General features: G+C 37.0%; 1 protein-coding gene across 1 annotated transcript in view; it reads left to right on the forward strand.

The window, feature by feature from the left end:
• Positions 1-6,361: 6,361 nt before the first annotated feature.
• Positions 6,362-19,929, forward strand: part of LOC109372874 (CUB and sushi domain-containing protein 3-like) — a 275,626-nt gene continuing 262,058 nt past the window's right edge. The window contains exon 1 of the mRNA XM_019626382.1: positions 6,362-6,527. Coding sequence (XP_019481927.1) covers positions 6,362-6,527 — 166 coding nt within the window. The remainder of the gene's footprint in view (positions 6,528-19,929) is intronic.

Raw genomic sequence — 19,929 nt, forward strand, 5'->3', positions numbered from 1 at the left:
GATATTGTCCCAGAGGCCTCTTAAAACCTCCTCAATTTTTTGATTTTTTCTTTCTTTTTGTGCTTCTGATTGTGTTTTCTGCTATCTTATCTTCTAAATCACTAATTTGATCCTCTGCTTCACCTAACCTACTCTTAATTCTCTAATGTATTCTTCATTTCAATTATTGTAGTGTTTATTTTTGACTGGTTCTTTTTTGTTTTCTATCTCCATTTTTATGTTTCCTGTATCTTTGTTGTAGCTCTCGCTGAGATCATTGAGCATCCTTATAACCAGTGTTTGGAACTCTGCATCGGATAAATTGCTTATCTTCATTTCACTTAGTTATTTTTCTGGAGCATTGTTCTGTTCTTTTATTTGGAACATGTTTCTTTGTCTCACCATTTTGGCTGCCTCCCTGTGTTTGATTCTATGTGGGGCTGCTATTTCTTCTTCAGGTGCTCCCTGTGTGTCCTTCGTATGGGTTGTGTGTGCCCTCCTGTTGTAGTTGAGACTCGATTCCTGTTTGCACGTTGATAGGAAAGATTGACCCTCAAGATGATTGGTTGTGAGGACTAGCCATTACTAAAATGAGGCTGTAGGGGCTGACCTACAGAGTAGGGTTCGATTTAGCAGGGCTCTGGTGCCTGCCCAGTCCACCCTTTGGGTGTGTCATCCTTGGAGGTGTCAGGTGAGGCTCTGCCCAAATCCGTATCTGCCCACTGGGCATGCTAACTATGGGACCTCCTGAGCGGAGACCTGCTACAGGCTAAATTCAGCCACAGCCTGTGCCCTGCCTGGGACACCTGGCATAAGCTACAAAGCAATCCAGACATGGTCACCCCCCACACTATGCTTGAAGGTGCCTTAAGAGGCCAAGCCATGAACCAAGGCTGGCTATCGCTAGTGCCTGGTTTAGGGCTGCTCAGCCAGAGGTATGGGACATGCCAAATTTAGATGCTGCTTGTTTGGGTTTTGTGGGCCTTTGAGAGACTTTAGGAAAATACGCAACATGAGCCAAGGCAGTCCCTTTATACAGAAAAGCCACTGGAAGTGGTTTGGTTGTGCCCGGAATTTGGTTGGGTTGTGGTCTCAGGGAATCACTAGGGCAGGGCGGATGCAAGGGGATAGCCAGTTTGATAGACTCAGATGTGGTGTTTACCTGCATCTGCACACAGCAAAGTGGAGGGCTCAACAAAGAAAAAGGAGTTCTGCCAGCTAATCCATTTGGGAGAAAGCTGCCCTTCAAGCCCTTACCCTGAAGCTAGACAGTTCAGTTCCTCCCTGTGTGTCCCTGGTGCCTTTGGAGCCCTGCTCTGGCCCTGGAGCTCAGAGCAGGATTGTCTGTGAGGAAGCAAGTCCATGCTTAAAGTCTCTTTAAGAGAAGTTCTTGGGACTTTAGTGCTCTCCGTCTCACTCAGCCACAATTCCTGCTGATTTTCACAACCAGGAGTTATGGGGACTTCTCTCCCTGACACTGGAACCCTGGGCTGGGAATGGGCTGGGATTCCCCCACTCCTCAGGTAGAGTCCTCTGCAGATGGGATATCTCTTCCAATTTTTAATGGTCACAGCAGGTGTGGGACCAGCCCATTCGCATCTTTCTGCCCCTTCTACCAGTCTAGAGTTGGCTTTTTCTGTATGTCCTTATTTGCAGGGCTTTAGTTCAGCTAGACTTCAGGTGATTCACAATGATGATTGTTCCATAGTTTAGTTGAAATTGATGTGGTACTGAGAGGAGGTGAGCATATCCTTTACCTACTCTACCATCTTGACCCAAAATCTCTCTTGTCGTTTATTTCTTAAATCCTTTTTGCTGACCCAACCACAATCATTTGTTCTTCTTGTATCTATATTCATATTTTATTTATATCAGTAAAATTATGTTAGCTGTCTTTTGATAAAATAGGAAAACATTTTATGTATTTTGAAAAAAATTATGTCTTCTTTCACTGAAACCTCTGAGGTTATAATAATTTTTAAAAAGATGATAACACTTAAACATAGGTTAGCATAATCATGGTGAAGATCAACACTTGTTTTCCAAACTATATCATTGTATGTTATGTGTTTGATGATTTGATACTTTCAAATTAAAAGATCATTCAGTCATTTATTTTGGAATGGTCTATCAGACTGAATAACCTAGTAAACTGGAAGGTTTTATTTATCTGGGCAGGACAGATGTCTCCTCAGTGGTTACAGAGAAATTACTCTGGGTGCAGATTGTCTTCCTTATTGTCGCTACAGTATAACCAAATACTTTCCTAGAAATACATATTTTTAACAAAACCTAGTTGTAAGTTTTCTTTAAGTTTCTCTGAAGTATTAAACCTGTTATAAAAATAAAACACAATGCATAATTTCAAGATACCCATCTCCTGGGTATTATTGAGCCTGGATTCTACTGAAAATACTGATCATTTCATTTATTTCTGCCCTCTCTGTGTTGTTTTGCACCTTTATATTTGTGGTCTAGAATTTGTTAAAAGTGTAAAGATTCTTTCTTTCAATAGTGGAAAAAAATTAATGATTTTCACAATTATTTCCATGTTTGAGGGAAATAGTTTTGTGTCCAGTATGTGTTAGGCACTGTATACTTTATAAATTATATCTCATTATGTGATCACAACAGATGAGGAAGGTGGGGTTTGGAGAGATTTTTATTGTCTCAAAGCCATACAGCTGAGAAAAAGAAGAGTTAAGGTTTGAAAGATCTTTGACTCTGCAGCTTAAACTGTTAACTGCAGCTTAGAGCTACTTCCCCCAGAGGTCTAAATGGAGAAAACATTGTTGATATTGTTAATTTGGGGATGGGAGTGATGGTATTTGATGCAAAGATCATCACTGGCAGGCTTAGTATGGTAGCAATGCCCTTAAGTGTTTATTATTACCAATTGTCTGTCTTCAAGTTAAGTGAATTAGTTTACTGTAATCCAAAGAAAGAAGCTCAAACACTTATTACTTAAACAAGAAGCAATTTATTACTTTTAGAAAGAAGAGCTTGATTAAACAAGGATATTATAATCATCTGTGACAAATAGAATGACCCTGACTGAATCATTAATCCATTAAGTTAGTGAGAATATAGTAATTAAAAGTACTTCTGTGGATCAGGCTCTGTACTGAGGCTTTCTATAAATAAATAAAAATAAATAAATAAATAAATAAATAAATAAATAAATAAATAAATACGTTTTACCATCATTAGTTTCTAAACACTACTTTCCTAGTAAAAGTCACTATCCTGTCATCTACATGAGAGCTAGGATTACTGCAATAGATTGTTAACCAAATTCCCCGATTCTGCCTTTGCCCCCTTAAAGTTTATTCCTCACCCAGCAGCCAGTATTATCACTTTAAAACGTCAAGTAACATGACATTCCTTAGCTCCCAGCCCCACTATAACTGCCCAGTTTCCCCAGAGTAAAGGTTATAATCCTTACCATGGCCTACAAATTCATAAATGATCTGTTCCGCGTCTCTAATTGCTCCCTTAACTTAATTTCCTACTTCTATCTTCTTCATTTCCTGTGCTCTAATAATCACATTGCTTTCTTTGTTGTTTGTGAAACACAGCAAATGTGTCACGTGGTGGGAGGTGAGTGCATGTGAATTACAAGCCATTTAAATAGCCTTGAGAATGCATTTTACCCAAGTATCATTTTGTCTAATTATAGGGATATGGTATCACTGGCTTAGGCCATTTTAGACAATAACTTGCATTATTAAGGATACATATTTATCTTTATATATTATAAAAAGAACTTATTCATTATCAAAAGAAAAAATACACACACACAGATGTATTTAATAACTTAATATATACTAGGATATGCTTGACAGGTTGGAAAACAAAAGAGATAAGTGCCTGGAGTTCCTTTAGTAGGATGAGAGACACAATAGGTAGACTAATAAATGCGCAATCTGAGATAGCATATAGGAAATAACATGGAAGAAGATTATGGGATAGCCATTTGATAGAGAACATTCAAGAGAGCCTTATGAATAAGGTGACATGCGAAGAAAAATCAGAAATGAAGTTGTGACAGATAATAGGCTTCTTGAGAAGCATTTTCCAGACTAAGAGCAATTGTAAGGAGCCTGAGGCAAGTGCATCCTTAATATTTTTAAGCCAGAGCAAGGATATTGATGTGGCTAAAAAACAAATTGAAGGAGAAAGTGGTAGGGAATGAGTTCTGAAAATCATAATGGGCAGTTCACAGACTCCATTTTAAGGGCACTGCCTTTACTCTGAGTAAAATGGGGAAGCGTTAAAAGTTTGGACACAGAGGAAAGGCATAATTTGAGCTGTCTCCTTAAAAAGATTGCCATGGGTTCTATTTGAGGATAGATTGCAAGGAGTCGAGAACAGAAATAGGAAACCAACACATAGCGAAAAGAGCTATAGGCAGCAGGTCGATAAGAAATGGTGGCTCCAGGCAGGGTGGTGACACTGTAGGGGATGAGAAATGTTAGTTTCTTGGTTTTGAAAGTGTTGCTAACAGGAGGAAAGATGAGTCAAGAATGACTCCATGGTGTTTGGCCTTCAACTAGAAGGATGGAATTTCCATTTACTGAGATGGAGAAGTAAGAAATGGTAGAGAATTCATCATTATAAATCCATAAGGCTGCTCAGACTACAGGGTAGTCTAAATAAACCTGGAGTCATTAAGAAGTCCAAGAATGCCCTTGAGATCATCTATTTCTTGTTATATGAGTGTTTCATTCATGATAATGCAATAAACTATACATTTTGTTTTGTAAACTTTTCTGCAGTTATTTCATAGTTAAAATAAAACCACTCTTTCAAAAGAAACAGTGGGAGAAAAAAGAAAAAAACAACTCTAGGGAAGAATAGATTCTAATGCCTAGGTTTATCCCTATACTATATTTTTCTGTTCTTTGCCATGCCATCCCTTGCTTTAGGTCTTTTGTCATATTTAGACCACAGATTGATCAGCTTTTTCTTTAAACGGTTAGATAGTAAATATCTTACACTTTGTAGACCAAAGACTCTCTATTGCAGTTATTCAATTCTGACACTGTAGCATGAAAACAGACATACATAGTACATAAATGAAAGACTTTGGCTATGTTCCAATAACATTGTATTTATGGACATTGACATCAGAATTTCATATAATTTTTACATTTCATAAAATATTATCTTTTTGGTGATTTTTTTTCAAATGTTTAAATGTATAGAGACCATTTTTAATTCCTGGGCTCTGCGAAAACAAGCAGTGGGCCAGATTTGGCCTGTGTGACAGAGTTTGCCGACCCTTGGCCTAAATTATTTGAGTTATTTTCTTATTGGCCTTTTCTCTATTAGTTTTCCTTTCAAATTCACCTCTACATTGTTCCAGAGATATTTTTGTACAACAAAAATGTGATCATGTCATGCCCTGCACGCCAAGCTCAGGGAACTGCACAGGAGCTGTACAGGCGCAGGCTGGGTGCGAGGGTGCAGGTAAGGCCCTCTAGGGAGGAAGGACCAGGGAGAGCAGTGCAGACAGAAAATGCCATGGTGTGTGCAGAAACCCTCCGCTGCTGAAAGTGCCCGTCGCGTGTGATACTATGTTAGAGACGAGATGAGGAAGTTGGCCGGGACATACTGCTGGGAGGATTTTTTATGCCTCATGAAGGAAATGGCACTTTATGTTTTTTGCTAGTGAGTTGTTGTTGAAGGATTTTTCAGTAAGAAAATACAAAGTCAGTTTTTTATTTCAGAGAAAAAAAAATGCTACCCTTAGCAATAAGGTTTTAAAGGATTATCATTTTCGTAACTTCACTTTCAGTGGAAAGGGAAAACAAAATCCAAATTGCAATAGGTTAAATAGTAAAGGGTGGGTGAATTTTATATGAAAAACAATCAGCACAATTTTGCAACCTATATACATACATATATACATGTGCGTGTGTGGTATGTATGTGTGTGTGCATGTGTATGTGTGTATACATAGATACATAAGTAGACATGGATGTGTAAATACATGTCCAAATAAACACACATATAAATACCTGCTAGAGAAGGACTGTAATGTGGTGTGAACACAAGCATGAGGGTTCAAGTCCAGAAGTCCACTTTTTCCTTCCTATTTACCATCTTCTTAGAATGGGACACTTAGTCAATTATTTAACCTTGACTTCTACAACTAATAACAAGATAATTAAACTTGATGACAACTTAGTACCAATATCTGCATGTTATTCATTTACAGCAGATTCATCCGTTTATAACTTTTAGTACACATTCATACAAGTCATTATTTTTTTTTCATATTTTGCTTTCCCAGTAGAAAAATTACTTTTTGTCACGATGGAATATTTTTGACCTGTTAGATATTGCCAGTAGAAGAGGAGCCTGATCAGTATTCTCAATGCTTCTAATCCTGTCTCTTAACCCTTTGTTCAATTTTAGCCTTGGATCGACTGTGCAGTTTTCTTGTGATGAAGATTACGTCCTACAGGGCGCTAAGAGCATCACTTGTCAGCGGATCGCGGAAGTCTTTGCTGCTTGGAGTGATCACAGGCCTGTCTGTAAAGGTAAGGAAACGGCTTTGAAACAATATTACTCTCTTAGCACATTTTAATAGTTTGAAAAATGTTCTATTGAATACAAAATTTAATTAAATCTGTGAGGTGTAATGCAGTCTTTAAGGAAATATTGAGCTCCTGTATTTAACAACAGTTATTGAAAATCTGTACTGTGCGAACTACTATGTTAGGTTCCCAAGGAGTTCCCAATCTAATAATCACATAGCAACAGATTGGATCATAAAATATATAATACAAGGCACTGGTAACTTAGTTGGTCTTTTTTTAAAATCACAAATTACCCTGTGTAAGCATTGATGTGGATGGTAGGCATTTTTGTTTCACCATAATTCTACCTTCACTTGTAAGATTTACCATTTTAATTGCTTATGTGTCCAATGGTAGTGATGTTGGTGGCAGTAGGTATTAAACTAAGACAAATCAGTGGGTGCTCTGGCTTTCTTATTACCAGTAACTGCAGATAAGATTTACTCCCACCACCTTTGCATGAATTAAATATTTCTGTCTTAATTAAATGAGGCCTCTTTTTCTCTAAACTATATTAAGCTGTGTTTCAATGTGAGCACCTCAGCCTAGCCCACTGGCATTCTTGACTACTTGTTTATTGCTGTTATTTGTTATAAAGGCCTCTCTGCGTATTTCAGTGCCTTAGTCCTCAAAATTCTGCTAGTCTCCTTCTCTCTCAGAGAACAGTTTCACTGATTCACCATACCCTGTGGTTTACTCTCAGACAGAATGAGGGTGATATCAGAAGAACCGGGAAGGGACAGATGTGAGAGCTACTGTAAAGGGAAAAAGACATAATATTTGACAACTGGCTGGATATGGAAGGAAACAGTGACAAGATAGGGTCAAAGATGAATGTTCAAGTCTGTGAGACCAGAAAAATCTCATGTGGTTAGAAGAAACTGAAAAATAGAGTTGCTTGGGAGATTACTTGCCGTTACTACAACACTGTCATCATTGGTGCCATTTTCTAGGCACTTACTATGTGCCTGGCATTGTGTTAGCCACTTCATATTCTCTGTGTCATTTAATCCTCCAAACAAACCGGAGGAGCCATTTTAATCTCCATTTTAGAAATGAGGAATATAAGGCTTCGAGAAATCCAGTCACTTTCCGAAGCTAAAATACCTGGAAAATGACAAAGTCCTTAATAAGATTATCCATAGAATGGAGAGAAGGTGGATCTCAGAGCATTAAGGAGGGAGCAGAAAATGATGAAATGGAAGCAGCAGGTATACTCCACTCATTTGGCAATAGCAACCCAGAGTAAGAAGAAGAAAGAATCTAGATTTTTCTCAGGTTCAAGTAAAACATTCCTGTCACACATAGATGCTTATCCATTACCCTTCTCATTTTCAAAAGCTTACAAAATGAGGTATAATGCAAGAGCATTAAAAATAAATAAATAGTGAAGTGGGGATAATGAGAAAAGTGGGTAAAATAGTTACATGATCCTAAAAGCTTAAGTACAAGTTGGTAAACAACTTTTAAGAATGGTGCATGCATTAGACGTAACTATGACAGCTGCCAAACAAATAGGAAAACCTGATCAGTGTACATGGAAACCACTGTATACAAAATACAAGTATAACAATGCACAACAAAAACAGACTTTTCTCCGGGCTTTGAGATCGGAAATATTTTGCATTGTTCTTTATAAAGTGGATTATAAGCATTGTAAGAGTTACTTTTATTAATATCCTAACATTGAATAGAACAGTAAGTTGTATAAGGTTGATTTTTTATGATGTCTTCCACTCAAAGCAAATTACAGTTTATAAGGAACAATATAATGAAAATCATGTCTTCAGAATGGTGTGATTCAAGTATCCTGCTTCAGTTTTACATACATTAGAGGTGTGCATTTTTCAGTGGCAAAAAAAAGAATGGGAAAATAGAGGATAGATTTAAGGAAAAGAGATTAATGTTACTGCGGAAACAAAATTTCACACAAGAAGAGAAATTATAGCCAGATCATGGAATTTAAGGTCTGCATAAAGTAAGAATGAGACTATAAACAATATTTTTTTATTCAAGACTCTCATTTCAATAAAAAAGAATACATCATATTTATTATGTTGTAAATTGTTCAAAGGCAGAAATAAGGTGACATGATTTTATTTTTCATAAATCCGATACCACAAAGAACACTCTATACTAACTTAAATCTGAAGGAATATTTGTTGAATATTAATGTATGATTATTTTTCTTTGATTTCAAGGTAGGTGAAATGTATATACATTTTTTTATTCATTCAATAGTCTTTTGTCATTAGCTGGGAGGTATAAAATTTACATGTTCACAATACACATATTGATATTATTTCATCTAAATTCTACATTTTTCTGCAGATTTTAATCATTTATACATAGCTTTATTTGCTCATTTTATGCAAAGCACATGTGTGCATGGTTTATAAAGTACATTTTGCTATTAGAAATCACTGGCTGTGGGTCTGGAAACGGTGATGGAGGGAACATGCTGAAATAGTAATTGAAGTTTTGAAATGACTATCTACTGTGAGTCTGAACAAAGAATAGTTTTCATGTCTCATGGGTGCTTGAACAGAAAAAATATGCTTTTTTTCCCAGACAGCAGCATAAATAGCAGTATCAGTGCACTGCACCTTTGAGAGGTTATTAATATAGCTTCTGTCTATGTATGGCATGGTTGAGCAGTCAAGAAATGGTGATTTTAAAGGGGCTGAAAGTTCAGACAAACAGCAAATTATGAATTTGAAGGAAAAAAGTGATTCCAAAATTACTATTAATGGATTTTACACAAACTCAGGCAATAATTTTTATTCCATAAATGGGAATATGGATATGAGTTGTTTGCCAATTTACAGTTATGGAAGTGTTATTTCTTTGTTGAAAATGCAATAGATACCCAAAAACTGGAGCTTATGCAAATAAGCAGACTTATCCACTTGAATGATACATAAAATGTTTATTTTACACATTCATGATGCTCCAAGACAGAATTTGTTTGAGAGTTGATCATTTATTAACTCGGAAACATTTAAGAGAGTTAATATTGATTGATTTGACTAAAATTTTTGACTAATTTTCAATCAGTATTTATTTGGAAGGTCCCAGGAAAACCCTTTTTTTTTTTTTGGTCTGTTAAGGCCCAAGGGCATGAACCACTTATGGGAGTAATGGGAGGGATAATTAGGGGAAGAGTAGAAAAAAAGGCAAAAGAAATACAAAACTCCTGGAAGCTGGCTAAAATCAGGTAGTCACTTATTTTTGGCATTCAATATTATATTAGTCCCAGGTGTACAGCATAATGGTTAGACATTTATATAACCTACAAAGTTATTCCCCCAACAGAATTTGCATGTACCTGACACCATATATAGTTATTACAATATTACTGACCATATTCCCTAGGCTGTACTTCACGTCTCCATGACTGTTTTGTAACGGCCAATTTGTACCTCCTAATCCCTTCAACTTTTCCCCAGCTTCTCCATCCCCACCTGTCTTGCAACTATCATTTTGTTCTCTGAATCTGTGAGTTTTTTTCTGTTTTGTTTGTTCATTTATTTTGTTTTTCAGATTTTACATAGAAGTGAAAGCATATGGTATTTGTATTTCTCTATCTGACTTATTTCACTTAGCATAATACCCATTGTGTCTATCCATGTTGTCGCAAATGGTAAGATTTCATTCTTTTTTATGGCCGAGTAATAGTCTATCATATATATGTACCATCTCTTCTTTATCCATTTGTCTTTTGATTGGAGCATTGAATCCATTTACATATAAAGTAATTATCAATAGGTATGTAGTAATTGCTATTTTATTAATTGATTTCTGATTGGTTTTGTAGTTGTTCTCTGTTCCTTTCTTATTCTCTTGCTCTGTTCTTTTGTATGTTGATTATTTTCTGTAGTATTGTGTTTGGATTGCTTTTTCTTTATTTCTTGTATATCTCTTGTAGATTTTTGATTTGTGGTTACCATGATCACTTTAAGTTCAATCTCATTCTAAAATCACTACCATTTTTACTCATTCTTCCACGTTTATATTTTTCTTATTATTTTACTTCTTTTGTGTGTGTGCATTTGTGTGTATCACTTAATTTACTGTTGCAATTACACATGATCTTCCAAGTTTTGCCTTTAAGCCTTTGTATCAGCTTTACTGTTGGTTGATCCACTGCTTTTATTATGTGAGAATTATTTTTCTTGTGATAATTCCTTATTCATGTTATTTATTTATTTATTTATTTATTTATTTATTCATTCGTTCATTTTTGTTCTTTTTAAAGCTATCCCTTTAACATTTCTTGTAATATTGGTTTGGTGGTGATGAATTCCTTCAGCTTTTTCTTGTCTGGGAAGCACTTTACTCCTTAGATTCTAAATGACAGCCTCATTGGGTAGAGTAATCTTGGTTGTAGGTCCTTGTCTTTTGCACATTGAAAATTGAGTGCCAGTCCCCCCTCTGGCCTGCAAAGTTTCTGTTGAGAAATCAGCTGACAGTCTTATGGGAGCTCCCTTGTAGGTAAAGGACTGCTTTTCTCTTGTTGCTGTTAAGATTCTTTCTTCATCTTTAACCTTTAGCATTTTAATTATGATGTGTCTTGGTGTCGGCCTCTTTGGGTTCATCTTGTTTGGGACTGTCTGCACTTCCTGGACTTGTATGTCTATTTTCTTCACCAGGTTAGGGAAGTTTTCTGTTATTATTTCTTCAAATAGATTTTCAATCCCTTCTTCTCTCTCTTCTTCTTGTACCCCTATGATTTGAATGTTGTTATGCTTGATGTTGTTGCAAAGATTCCTTAAACTATCATGTTGTGTTCCGATTGGGTGTTTTTCATTACCTTATCTCCCAAATAACTGATTTGATCATCTGATACAAGTAATCTGTTGATTTCAGCTAATGTATTCTTTTTTTTTTTAAGATTTTATTGGGAAATTGGGGGAGGGGAATAGCGCTGAGGAATCAGAGGAGGGGGAACAGACAAGTTGCTGTCCTTTTGTTCTTCAGTCTAGTTGTGGAGGATGTTGGCCCATGTTGGTATCATCATTGCACTCTTCCTGGGTGAGGCAGATCCGTCAACAGCCTCTGGATGGCTGCTCACGGCGGCTCTTGGCAGCTCACATCAGCTGCCTGCCAAACGGTAGCTTATGGCAGCCCACTGCAGCTTCACTGCAGCCTACGCCACCGCCGGTGACTCATGGCAGCCCAGCTCCGGATCGAGCTGTTGTTCAGCATCTTAGCTGTAGAGGGCAGTGTCACTGGCCCTCATGTGGGATCTTAACCAGGGCCCTGCTGCTCAGAGCCGGCATCCCAAGCCAGCTCTTAACCAATGTGCCACTCGGCCGGCCCCAGCTAATGTGTTCTTTTATTTCAGTTATTGTATTATTATTTTTTACTGGTTCTTTTTTGTTTTGTTTTGTTTTTTTCTGTTTTGTTTTCTATGTACTTGTTGAAGTTCTCACTGAGTTCATCTATACTTCTCCTAAGTTCATTGAGTACCCTTATAACAGTGTTTTGAACTCTGCATCTGGTAGATTGGTTACTTCCTTTTTGTTTAGTTTTTTTTATCTGGAGGTTTGTTGTTTTTTTCATTTGGAATATGTTACTTTGTCTTCTCATTTTGGCTGTCTTCCTGTGTTTGTTTCTATGTACTAAGTAGATCTACTACATTCCCCAGTCTTAGCACAGCAGCCTAATGTAGTAAGTGTCCTGAGGGACCCAGTGACGCACTCTCCCTGTTCACCTGATCCAGGTACTCCAGGTGTGTCTCTTGTGTGGTTTTGAGTGCTCTCCTATTGTAGTTGAGCCTTGATTGCTGTTGGCATGCCAATAGGTGGGACTGATCCTCAGTCTCCCTGGCTGTGGGGAGTGGCCATGACTATACTGAGAAAGCTGTTTTTTGGGGAGTGATTCTGGAGTGGGATTAACTTTAGTGGGGCTTGATACCAGCTGAGTCAACCTTTTGGGTGTGTCATTTGTGGCTCTAACTTTACGTAGTGCTCTAGTGTGGTGTGAAACCTACAACCAGGTTTGTTGGTTCTGAGGCCTCTTGTGAGGGGCTTCAATGCAGACCGAGGTCAGGGTCATCTGATAGGAGCTACAAAGTGAACTGCCATTGGTAGCTGCCTGTGCAGCTTGGAGGTGCCCGGGAGTGGTAATTCTGTGAACTGAGGCTGGCTGGCCCTAGAGTTGGGATGGTGGCTGCTTAGCAAGAGGTGCAGGCCATGCCATACTGTGGGCTCAGGCTGTCAGCTTGTGTGAATCAACCCCTGAAAAAGGATCATGCCTACTGAGAAAATTGGGTGGGACAAAGTCTCAGAGAATCACCAGGGTGGGCAAGGGCTGTGTTAGCCAGTTTGATGGAGACTCAGAGTTGGCGCTGGATTGCACCAACTGGGCTGGGTGAGGGGCGGAGTCAACAAAGGAACAATGGTACCTGCCTGCACTTTAGTCCCAGAGACAGCTGCCCCTCTAGCCCTTGCCCTGAAGCCAGACAATGTGGTTCTTTCCCATATGTCCCTGGCACTTTTTGATCTGGTGTCCCTTTGCTGGAGCTTAGGGCAAATGTTTGTGAGGGACTGAGTCTGTGCTAGGACCCTTTTAGAAGACACTTGGCTCTACAGCAGCCTTCTGTCTCATCCCACTGAGTCCCTGTTGATTTTCACAGCCAGGTGTTGTGGGGACTCCTTTTCAAAGCACTAGTGCTCCAGGGTGGGGAGCCCAGTGTAGAGCTGGGACTCCTCACTGCTCAGTGGGGACTCCACAGCTGTGATATCCCCCCCAATTTTTAACCACCACACACGGGTGGGAACAGCCCATTTGGTGTCTTTGATCCTCCTGCCAGTCTCAACATCGCTCCTTTACATCCTCAGTTATAGTTCTGCTCAGCTAGACTTCAGGTGATTCTCAAGAGTGGTTGTTCTGTAATTTAGTTGTAATTTTGGTGTGGTTGTGGGAGGAGATGAGAACAGCATTTACCTACTCTGCCATGTTGACTGGAAGTCCCTGGGAGTCACCTTTTAATTACTCTATTCAATCAATCATCAATTATCTTCTTCATCTTAACTGTACAGTGGATTGTACCTCTCTTGTAAAGAAAACATTATTATTTATTACCTAGTTTTGTGTGTATTGCTTGTTTATAAATACAAAATTAAAAAATTACATACTGTATATCCCATATAGTATTTAATCTGGCATACCTACTAATGTTCATTAATATTTGTGGAATCCAAAATAAATTAATTAGTATATTAATAAGTAAATAAACAAATACCTACTTAATAGGGTGTTAAGAATTTATATGAGGGTGGCATTAGATAATCCATATAAAAGAACTTGGTATGTGAGCTAAACCCAAACACTTAATTAGTAAAGGTACTAGTGGTTGTGATGGTGCTGTTGATGATAATAATTGTTAATTCACCTGATTCCAAAATCATCCATGATTTGTCTCCATCCAATTGTTTCTTTAACTATACCACAATTATCCCAGCAGGTGAATACTAAACAAAATCACCATCCTATTTTTCATATACATCTGACCTGTCCTGAATGGAAAGCATACCTATTAACCATATTTTGCTCAACTTTCAATGTCTTACTCGACTTTCACCTCCTCCAAAAATTATTTCCTGACATTTTCAATTTTCCTTTACTCACCCCCTATACACACACACACACACACACACACACACACACACACACACACCTTCTTTTCATATTACTTCACATTTAATCTCTTTACTGCAAAATTTAACATTGAATTCTGTTTTTTTTATCATTTCATGGGCAGTAGATTTTCTCCTTCAACCAAAACCATCTCAGAAAGAAAAAAATAATTAACACTTCTAAAATGCTTGAGTTTTCAGTGGATCTGTTTCAACTGTTGCCAAGAAAAGGACAGTTACCAGTGTGGTCTATCCATGTATTGCCTTTGAGTAAATAGAAAGATCATAATGAGGTTAAATTCCTTTCTTCATATACAAAGTGAAAAATGGTTATACAATTTATATGTTAGATAATTACTAGCCAAACCTAAGAGCTATGACCTTCATTAAACAGTATTTATTAATAGATTTGTGGGTCATAGTTTGCTAAATTCCTTCACATATAAACCCCTACTCATATTTTATTCTTATTTATAATATTTAGCCCAGTGACAATTATGCCCATATTTTTGTTCACATGATAGTTGCCAAATAAACATTTTGATTAAATATTTTGGGGAGAGTTAATTATTTGTAATAAACGATTTAAGAAGATACTAATGTTCTGGTTGTAATGAAAGAAAGTTGCCCTGGTAGAAGGTCTCCTGTTATGCAAAAGCAATTAGAAAATTTGGCCCTTGAGCAAACCAGAACCTGCTGAAATTTATCAACCAGAAACACATATAGCAGGTGTTTTTCAGTAGTTGTTATTGATGCCTTCTTAGTTTCATGGAATAATGTTACAGATGAGGTGATGCATAATACGGATGATATTAGCAATTAATACAGTGACATATGGTGAAGAAGATAGACAGATGGTCTAAATACGGATATTTATCACACATTCATGTTTCTTGATGGTCTTTTTCTTCCGAAAAACAAGTTTGAAATTTATTATGTGATTTTGATAAGAAAATAAATGTTACTGATGCCAAAAAAATGTATACACATGACTTGTATTCATCTTTTGTTATTGGCTTGTATTGAACATTACAATTTTATTACAGTTTTTTTCCTTTCTTAAAATGTGTATACATTTTTTGGCACCCTTTGCATTTTAATTATAAGATGGAATTTACATGTTATTTGTTGGACATGAATAGTGATGCATTTATGCATATCATTTAAAATACAAAACAATTAGAAATTTTGCATTTCAGTGGTACCCTTCCAATTTTGAATTGTTCAGAAATACATTCCACATATCTTAGCTACCTAACAAATTATTAGGAAAAATATGCAAATAGTTAGCAAATAAATGATTTTGTTTGGTATACAGTAGAGAGGAAATCTCCACAGGTATCAGTGAGCACTTTCATTTGCAACTCACCCATTTCCTGGGAATATGACCCGGCTCCTCTTGTTCACCCTTCTCTGGGCTTCAGTCTGCTTTCTCGTAAATTGATGAGGGTATGTGCACAAGGTCATTGCTAGAAACTTCTTCCAGTTGTAAATTCTAATTTTTTTAGGGGGGAGGGAGGTAGCAAATCAAACACATTTAATTAAAGACTCATGGAACAAATATATTTCAAGATATGCATACTACTGAAATAAGTACAATGTAACTTATTTATAAATGAAAACAAATTAAAAATGAACACTTTCAGAAGTTGGGAACAGTGACACTAATAGTGCTGAATACCCAGCCTTTTATTTTTCTTCAAATTCGGAGTTTTTGTGTTTCAGTTATATAAAGATGAGTAGGCAGTTGTGTAACCTAGAAATATTTACTCATTAAAACTATATTAATACTTCCATAAATTATATAAAATGATAATGAGACACACATGTGCATTTATAGAACTGCATGTCAGTCAGGCCAGATCCCTGTGAGGGAATTAAGTAAAATTACTGATTTTCAGAATTTTGGAACATGTTAAGGCTCTTTTTAGTTCAGTGTTTATCTTAGTCTGCTCTGGCAGCTATAACAAAAATACCATCACTGTGTGGCTTATAAACAACAAACATTTAGTTTTCACGTTCTGGAGGCTACAGAGTCCAAGGCGATGTCTGGTCAGGACTGGCTTCCTTATTGTAACCTTCAAACTATAACCTCACGTGGTGGAAGGGGCAAGGGCTCCTCTTGGATTCTTTTAATACGGGTGCTAAATCTATTCATGAAAGCCGTGCCCTCCTCACCTAATCACTTTCCAAAAGCCCCGACTCTTAATACCATCTCAATTGGCGTTAGGATTCAACATATAATTTTTTTGGAGGGGTGGGGACACAAATATTCAGTGTATAACAATATGCTTCCTTACTTTTGTAGGCCCAGTATTTATCTTTGATAGACTACTAACCCATTACGATAGTCCTCTATTGTACTGTATTTAGTAGTAATTTAAAAATAGCCAAGTGTTGTTTTTATTTAGTGCCAAAGTTGAGGTTATCAATCATCACGCTGCTTCAGAGTAATGTCGATTCTGTGGGTCTTTCATACCTCATTCACTGTTTAAAATGTAATTTCATTTTAGGTAAGTGATTACATATGTTCATACATTTCCTATTATTGAATGCACCCCTATAATATGTGCAACTCTAGAAAGCAGTGAATCTCTAGAAAAATAAAGTTGATTATAACGTAATTCCTAATGGTGCTATGTGATAACAATTATAGTTTTGAATTTTTGGCAAATAAATATTTTAATTTTTATAATTAATCAATAACAATCCTAGGAGAGTTGGGAGAGAAAAATAAACAGGGAACAACTCTTTCATTCTTAGCATATATAAGTTTAAATGCCTGAGGGTTTGAAATTTCTTAGGAATAAAGTGGAAAATGTCATGACTAAAGTACAAATAACTGAGGAAACGAAAATAATAACCAAATAAACAATGGCTGTTTTAGTTGAACTAAACAAACAAAGGAGAAAAAAACAAAACACACAAAAAACCCCTGAAATGTGTTATTTTTATGAATGGATGAAGAAATGGAAAACTAATGAAATCAGTACAGACAAATCAAAATCTGCAAGGGAAACTACCATTTGAAAGGGAATTTCAAAGAATTCTTAAAATGCAATGACTTTTTTGTGTTTGTGTTTAATCTCTGAGCTTACTCTAAATTCCCCCATGATGTAGAAAGCCTGTTTTCCTGCATTTGATGACAGGGTGTGAATTAATAGCCTTTCCACTAATTCTGATCTCACAAGAAGATGGGATAAATAAAAATAATAGAGTGAGAACTCTACTCCCTTATTTAGTTTCTCCAGGATGCAAACTCACTCTTGTTTTAAAATAGCACTAGAGCTACCTCTGGGCAGGAGAGTTTGTAAATAAAATGACCTCAGTGTGATGTCTAGAATGCCTGACACTTTGTATATGTATGCAAAATATATAATTTTATGATGCAAAGAGAAAGATACAATGTGAAATGAAAAATATACAAAACCATGAAGACATAATCACCAAAGAGGAAACAAAAGGCATAAGCAAAATATAAACCGACAGGATTGCTCATAAGGGGGGAGATTTTTAATATTTAAATTGAATGTATGTAAAATGTTAAAAATCTTGGTTTTTACCCACAATATGAACATACAGAATTTATCACATTTTGACACACCTTTTTTTTTTTTAAGGTATAGGTTGTATTCTGCTTAGCTAGTCTTGGAATAATTTTTGTGGCTCTAGGTAAAAAGCATCAACATTCCCAACAACTAGCAATGCCCAGCACATGCCAGACATGCTCATAAATGCTTAAATGAATGAATGTATTGTTTCCCACTATGCTAGACACATTGTAAGACACACAGAATAGAATTGAACAAATCATGCCCTTGAGGAATTTACAGTCTCATGGAAAACACAGTACATTCAAACTAGAACAACCACAGAACATCACAAAAGCAACAGAGGTGTGGTTGCACAGACAATATTTAAGTCATAAGGACAATTTAAAACAAAGGAAAGGTAGAAGACAGAAATGATATTAGCCTTTGGGAAATACATTTCATTGGTCTTGAAAATATTACTTAGCCACTTTATCCCTGAGTTGAGGATTACTATAAATTCCGGGGGTTTTTTGGAAATCATTTATTTATTATAACAACATTGACATTTGAGTGCTAATTATTTATTGGTACAGGGAGAAAATGATGAGCAAGAAATTATCTTTTCCTCAAGAATACCAGTGGTCTACTTTGGTGGGCAAACACAGCAGAAATGTGTGCATCACCATACGTCACAATAAGAGAGACTGCAGATAAATGAAACACAGTGCTTTTGACTCATAGAGGATAAAACAACCACTCTGCCTAGAAGATTCCAAAACTTTTCATTAAAAGAAATGAGTAGAGATTTAAGAAAGAGAGGCAGGCAGACAGATATACACATGAGAGACAGACATATGTTGAAGATAGAGAACGTGTTAGAAAGAGAACGACACAATGGTGAATGAATTGTTGAAGAGCATGAGCATATGGAGGGTGGGAAAATTTGAAAGATAGGCTAGGTTTGCTCAGCCAGATGGATCTTAGTGTGAAGGGTCTCATGTGTCAATGCCAAGGTAAATATCGTGTCTTATCTTGGATACATAAAGAAGGAGAGGTTTTTGCTTTTTGCCAATTTTTAAAAACATGATACTGTATTAATGTAATGCATTGAACAAGTATTTATTGAGTGACGATCGTGTGCTAGTCAGACCTTGTGCTCGGTACTAGGGATAAAAGATAACTAAGACAAAGTCCATACCTGCAATTAATATGCTCTCACTGGTAGGAGGCAGAAAGAGATCCCAAAGTTAATATACAATAATACTTTATCATAAACTCCATGCTAGCGCTATATATTAATGCAAGGTGAATGTCGTGGGGCTCAGCAGAGAGGGCTTCCTACAGAAGAAAGAACCTGAGCTGAACCTTGAAGACATAGTAGACAGGGCTAATGAGAATGGTGGTGGATGCAAAGGGTATACCAGATAGAACCATGCAAGCAAATATAAATATACCAGTACGCAGTAGTTATAGAAAATGGAGCATAGATGGAGAGGGGCAAGGCCGAAGGCAGAGTGTCCATGTAACAGGAAGAGGATGTTGAACCTGTGAAGGAGACTAAAAAAGGAGCAGCTGGAAACAGATGGATAATACAAGAGAACGGTGTTATGACACCACAGGGAGGAGAAATTTTATAAATGAGATGTGGTCAACATTGTTAAATGCTGCAAAGTGGCTGAAAAAATAACTCATTGAATTCAGCCACCGAGAGGCCACCGGTGATTTTGGTAAAATCAGTTTTTTGGAATTGTTGATATGAATGACACATGGCTATAGCTAAGGAGTAATGAGATGAGAAAATTGAGGCTTAAAGAAAAAAGCAGAAGCTTGGCTATGAAACAAAGGCCAGAACTAGGCTGATAGACAGAGAGGAGTGTGCAACTGGGGACAGATTGTTTTTAAGACATGAGAGGTTTAAAAGCAACGACAAAGGTCCACGTGAGAGAGTGGGGTACAGGTGAGAACTGGGTCAGTTGGAAAATACAGTTCAGGACATGAAGGGTCTGGGGTTCAGAATAGAAGGGATGGCATGGCCCGGAAAGGTGCTAATACACCCTCTCCTTTGAGGTGGGAGACCAATGAAGGAAGTGGCCAATGAAGGTACAGATCATTTTGCAGGCGGGAAACAGAAGGCATCATTCTCAAACGTACACTGGCACCCTCCCCACTGTTTTTCTATAAAGCCAG

This window comes from Hipposideros armiger, unplaced genomic scaffold (assembly GCF_001890085.2).
Source record: "Hipposideros armiger isolate ML-2016 unplaced genomic scaffold, ASM189008v1 scaffold_671, whole genome shotgun sequence".
Lineage (NCBI taxonomy): Eukaryota > Metazoa > Chordata > Mammalia > Chiroptera > Hipposideridae > Hipposideros > Hipposideros armiger.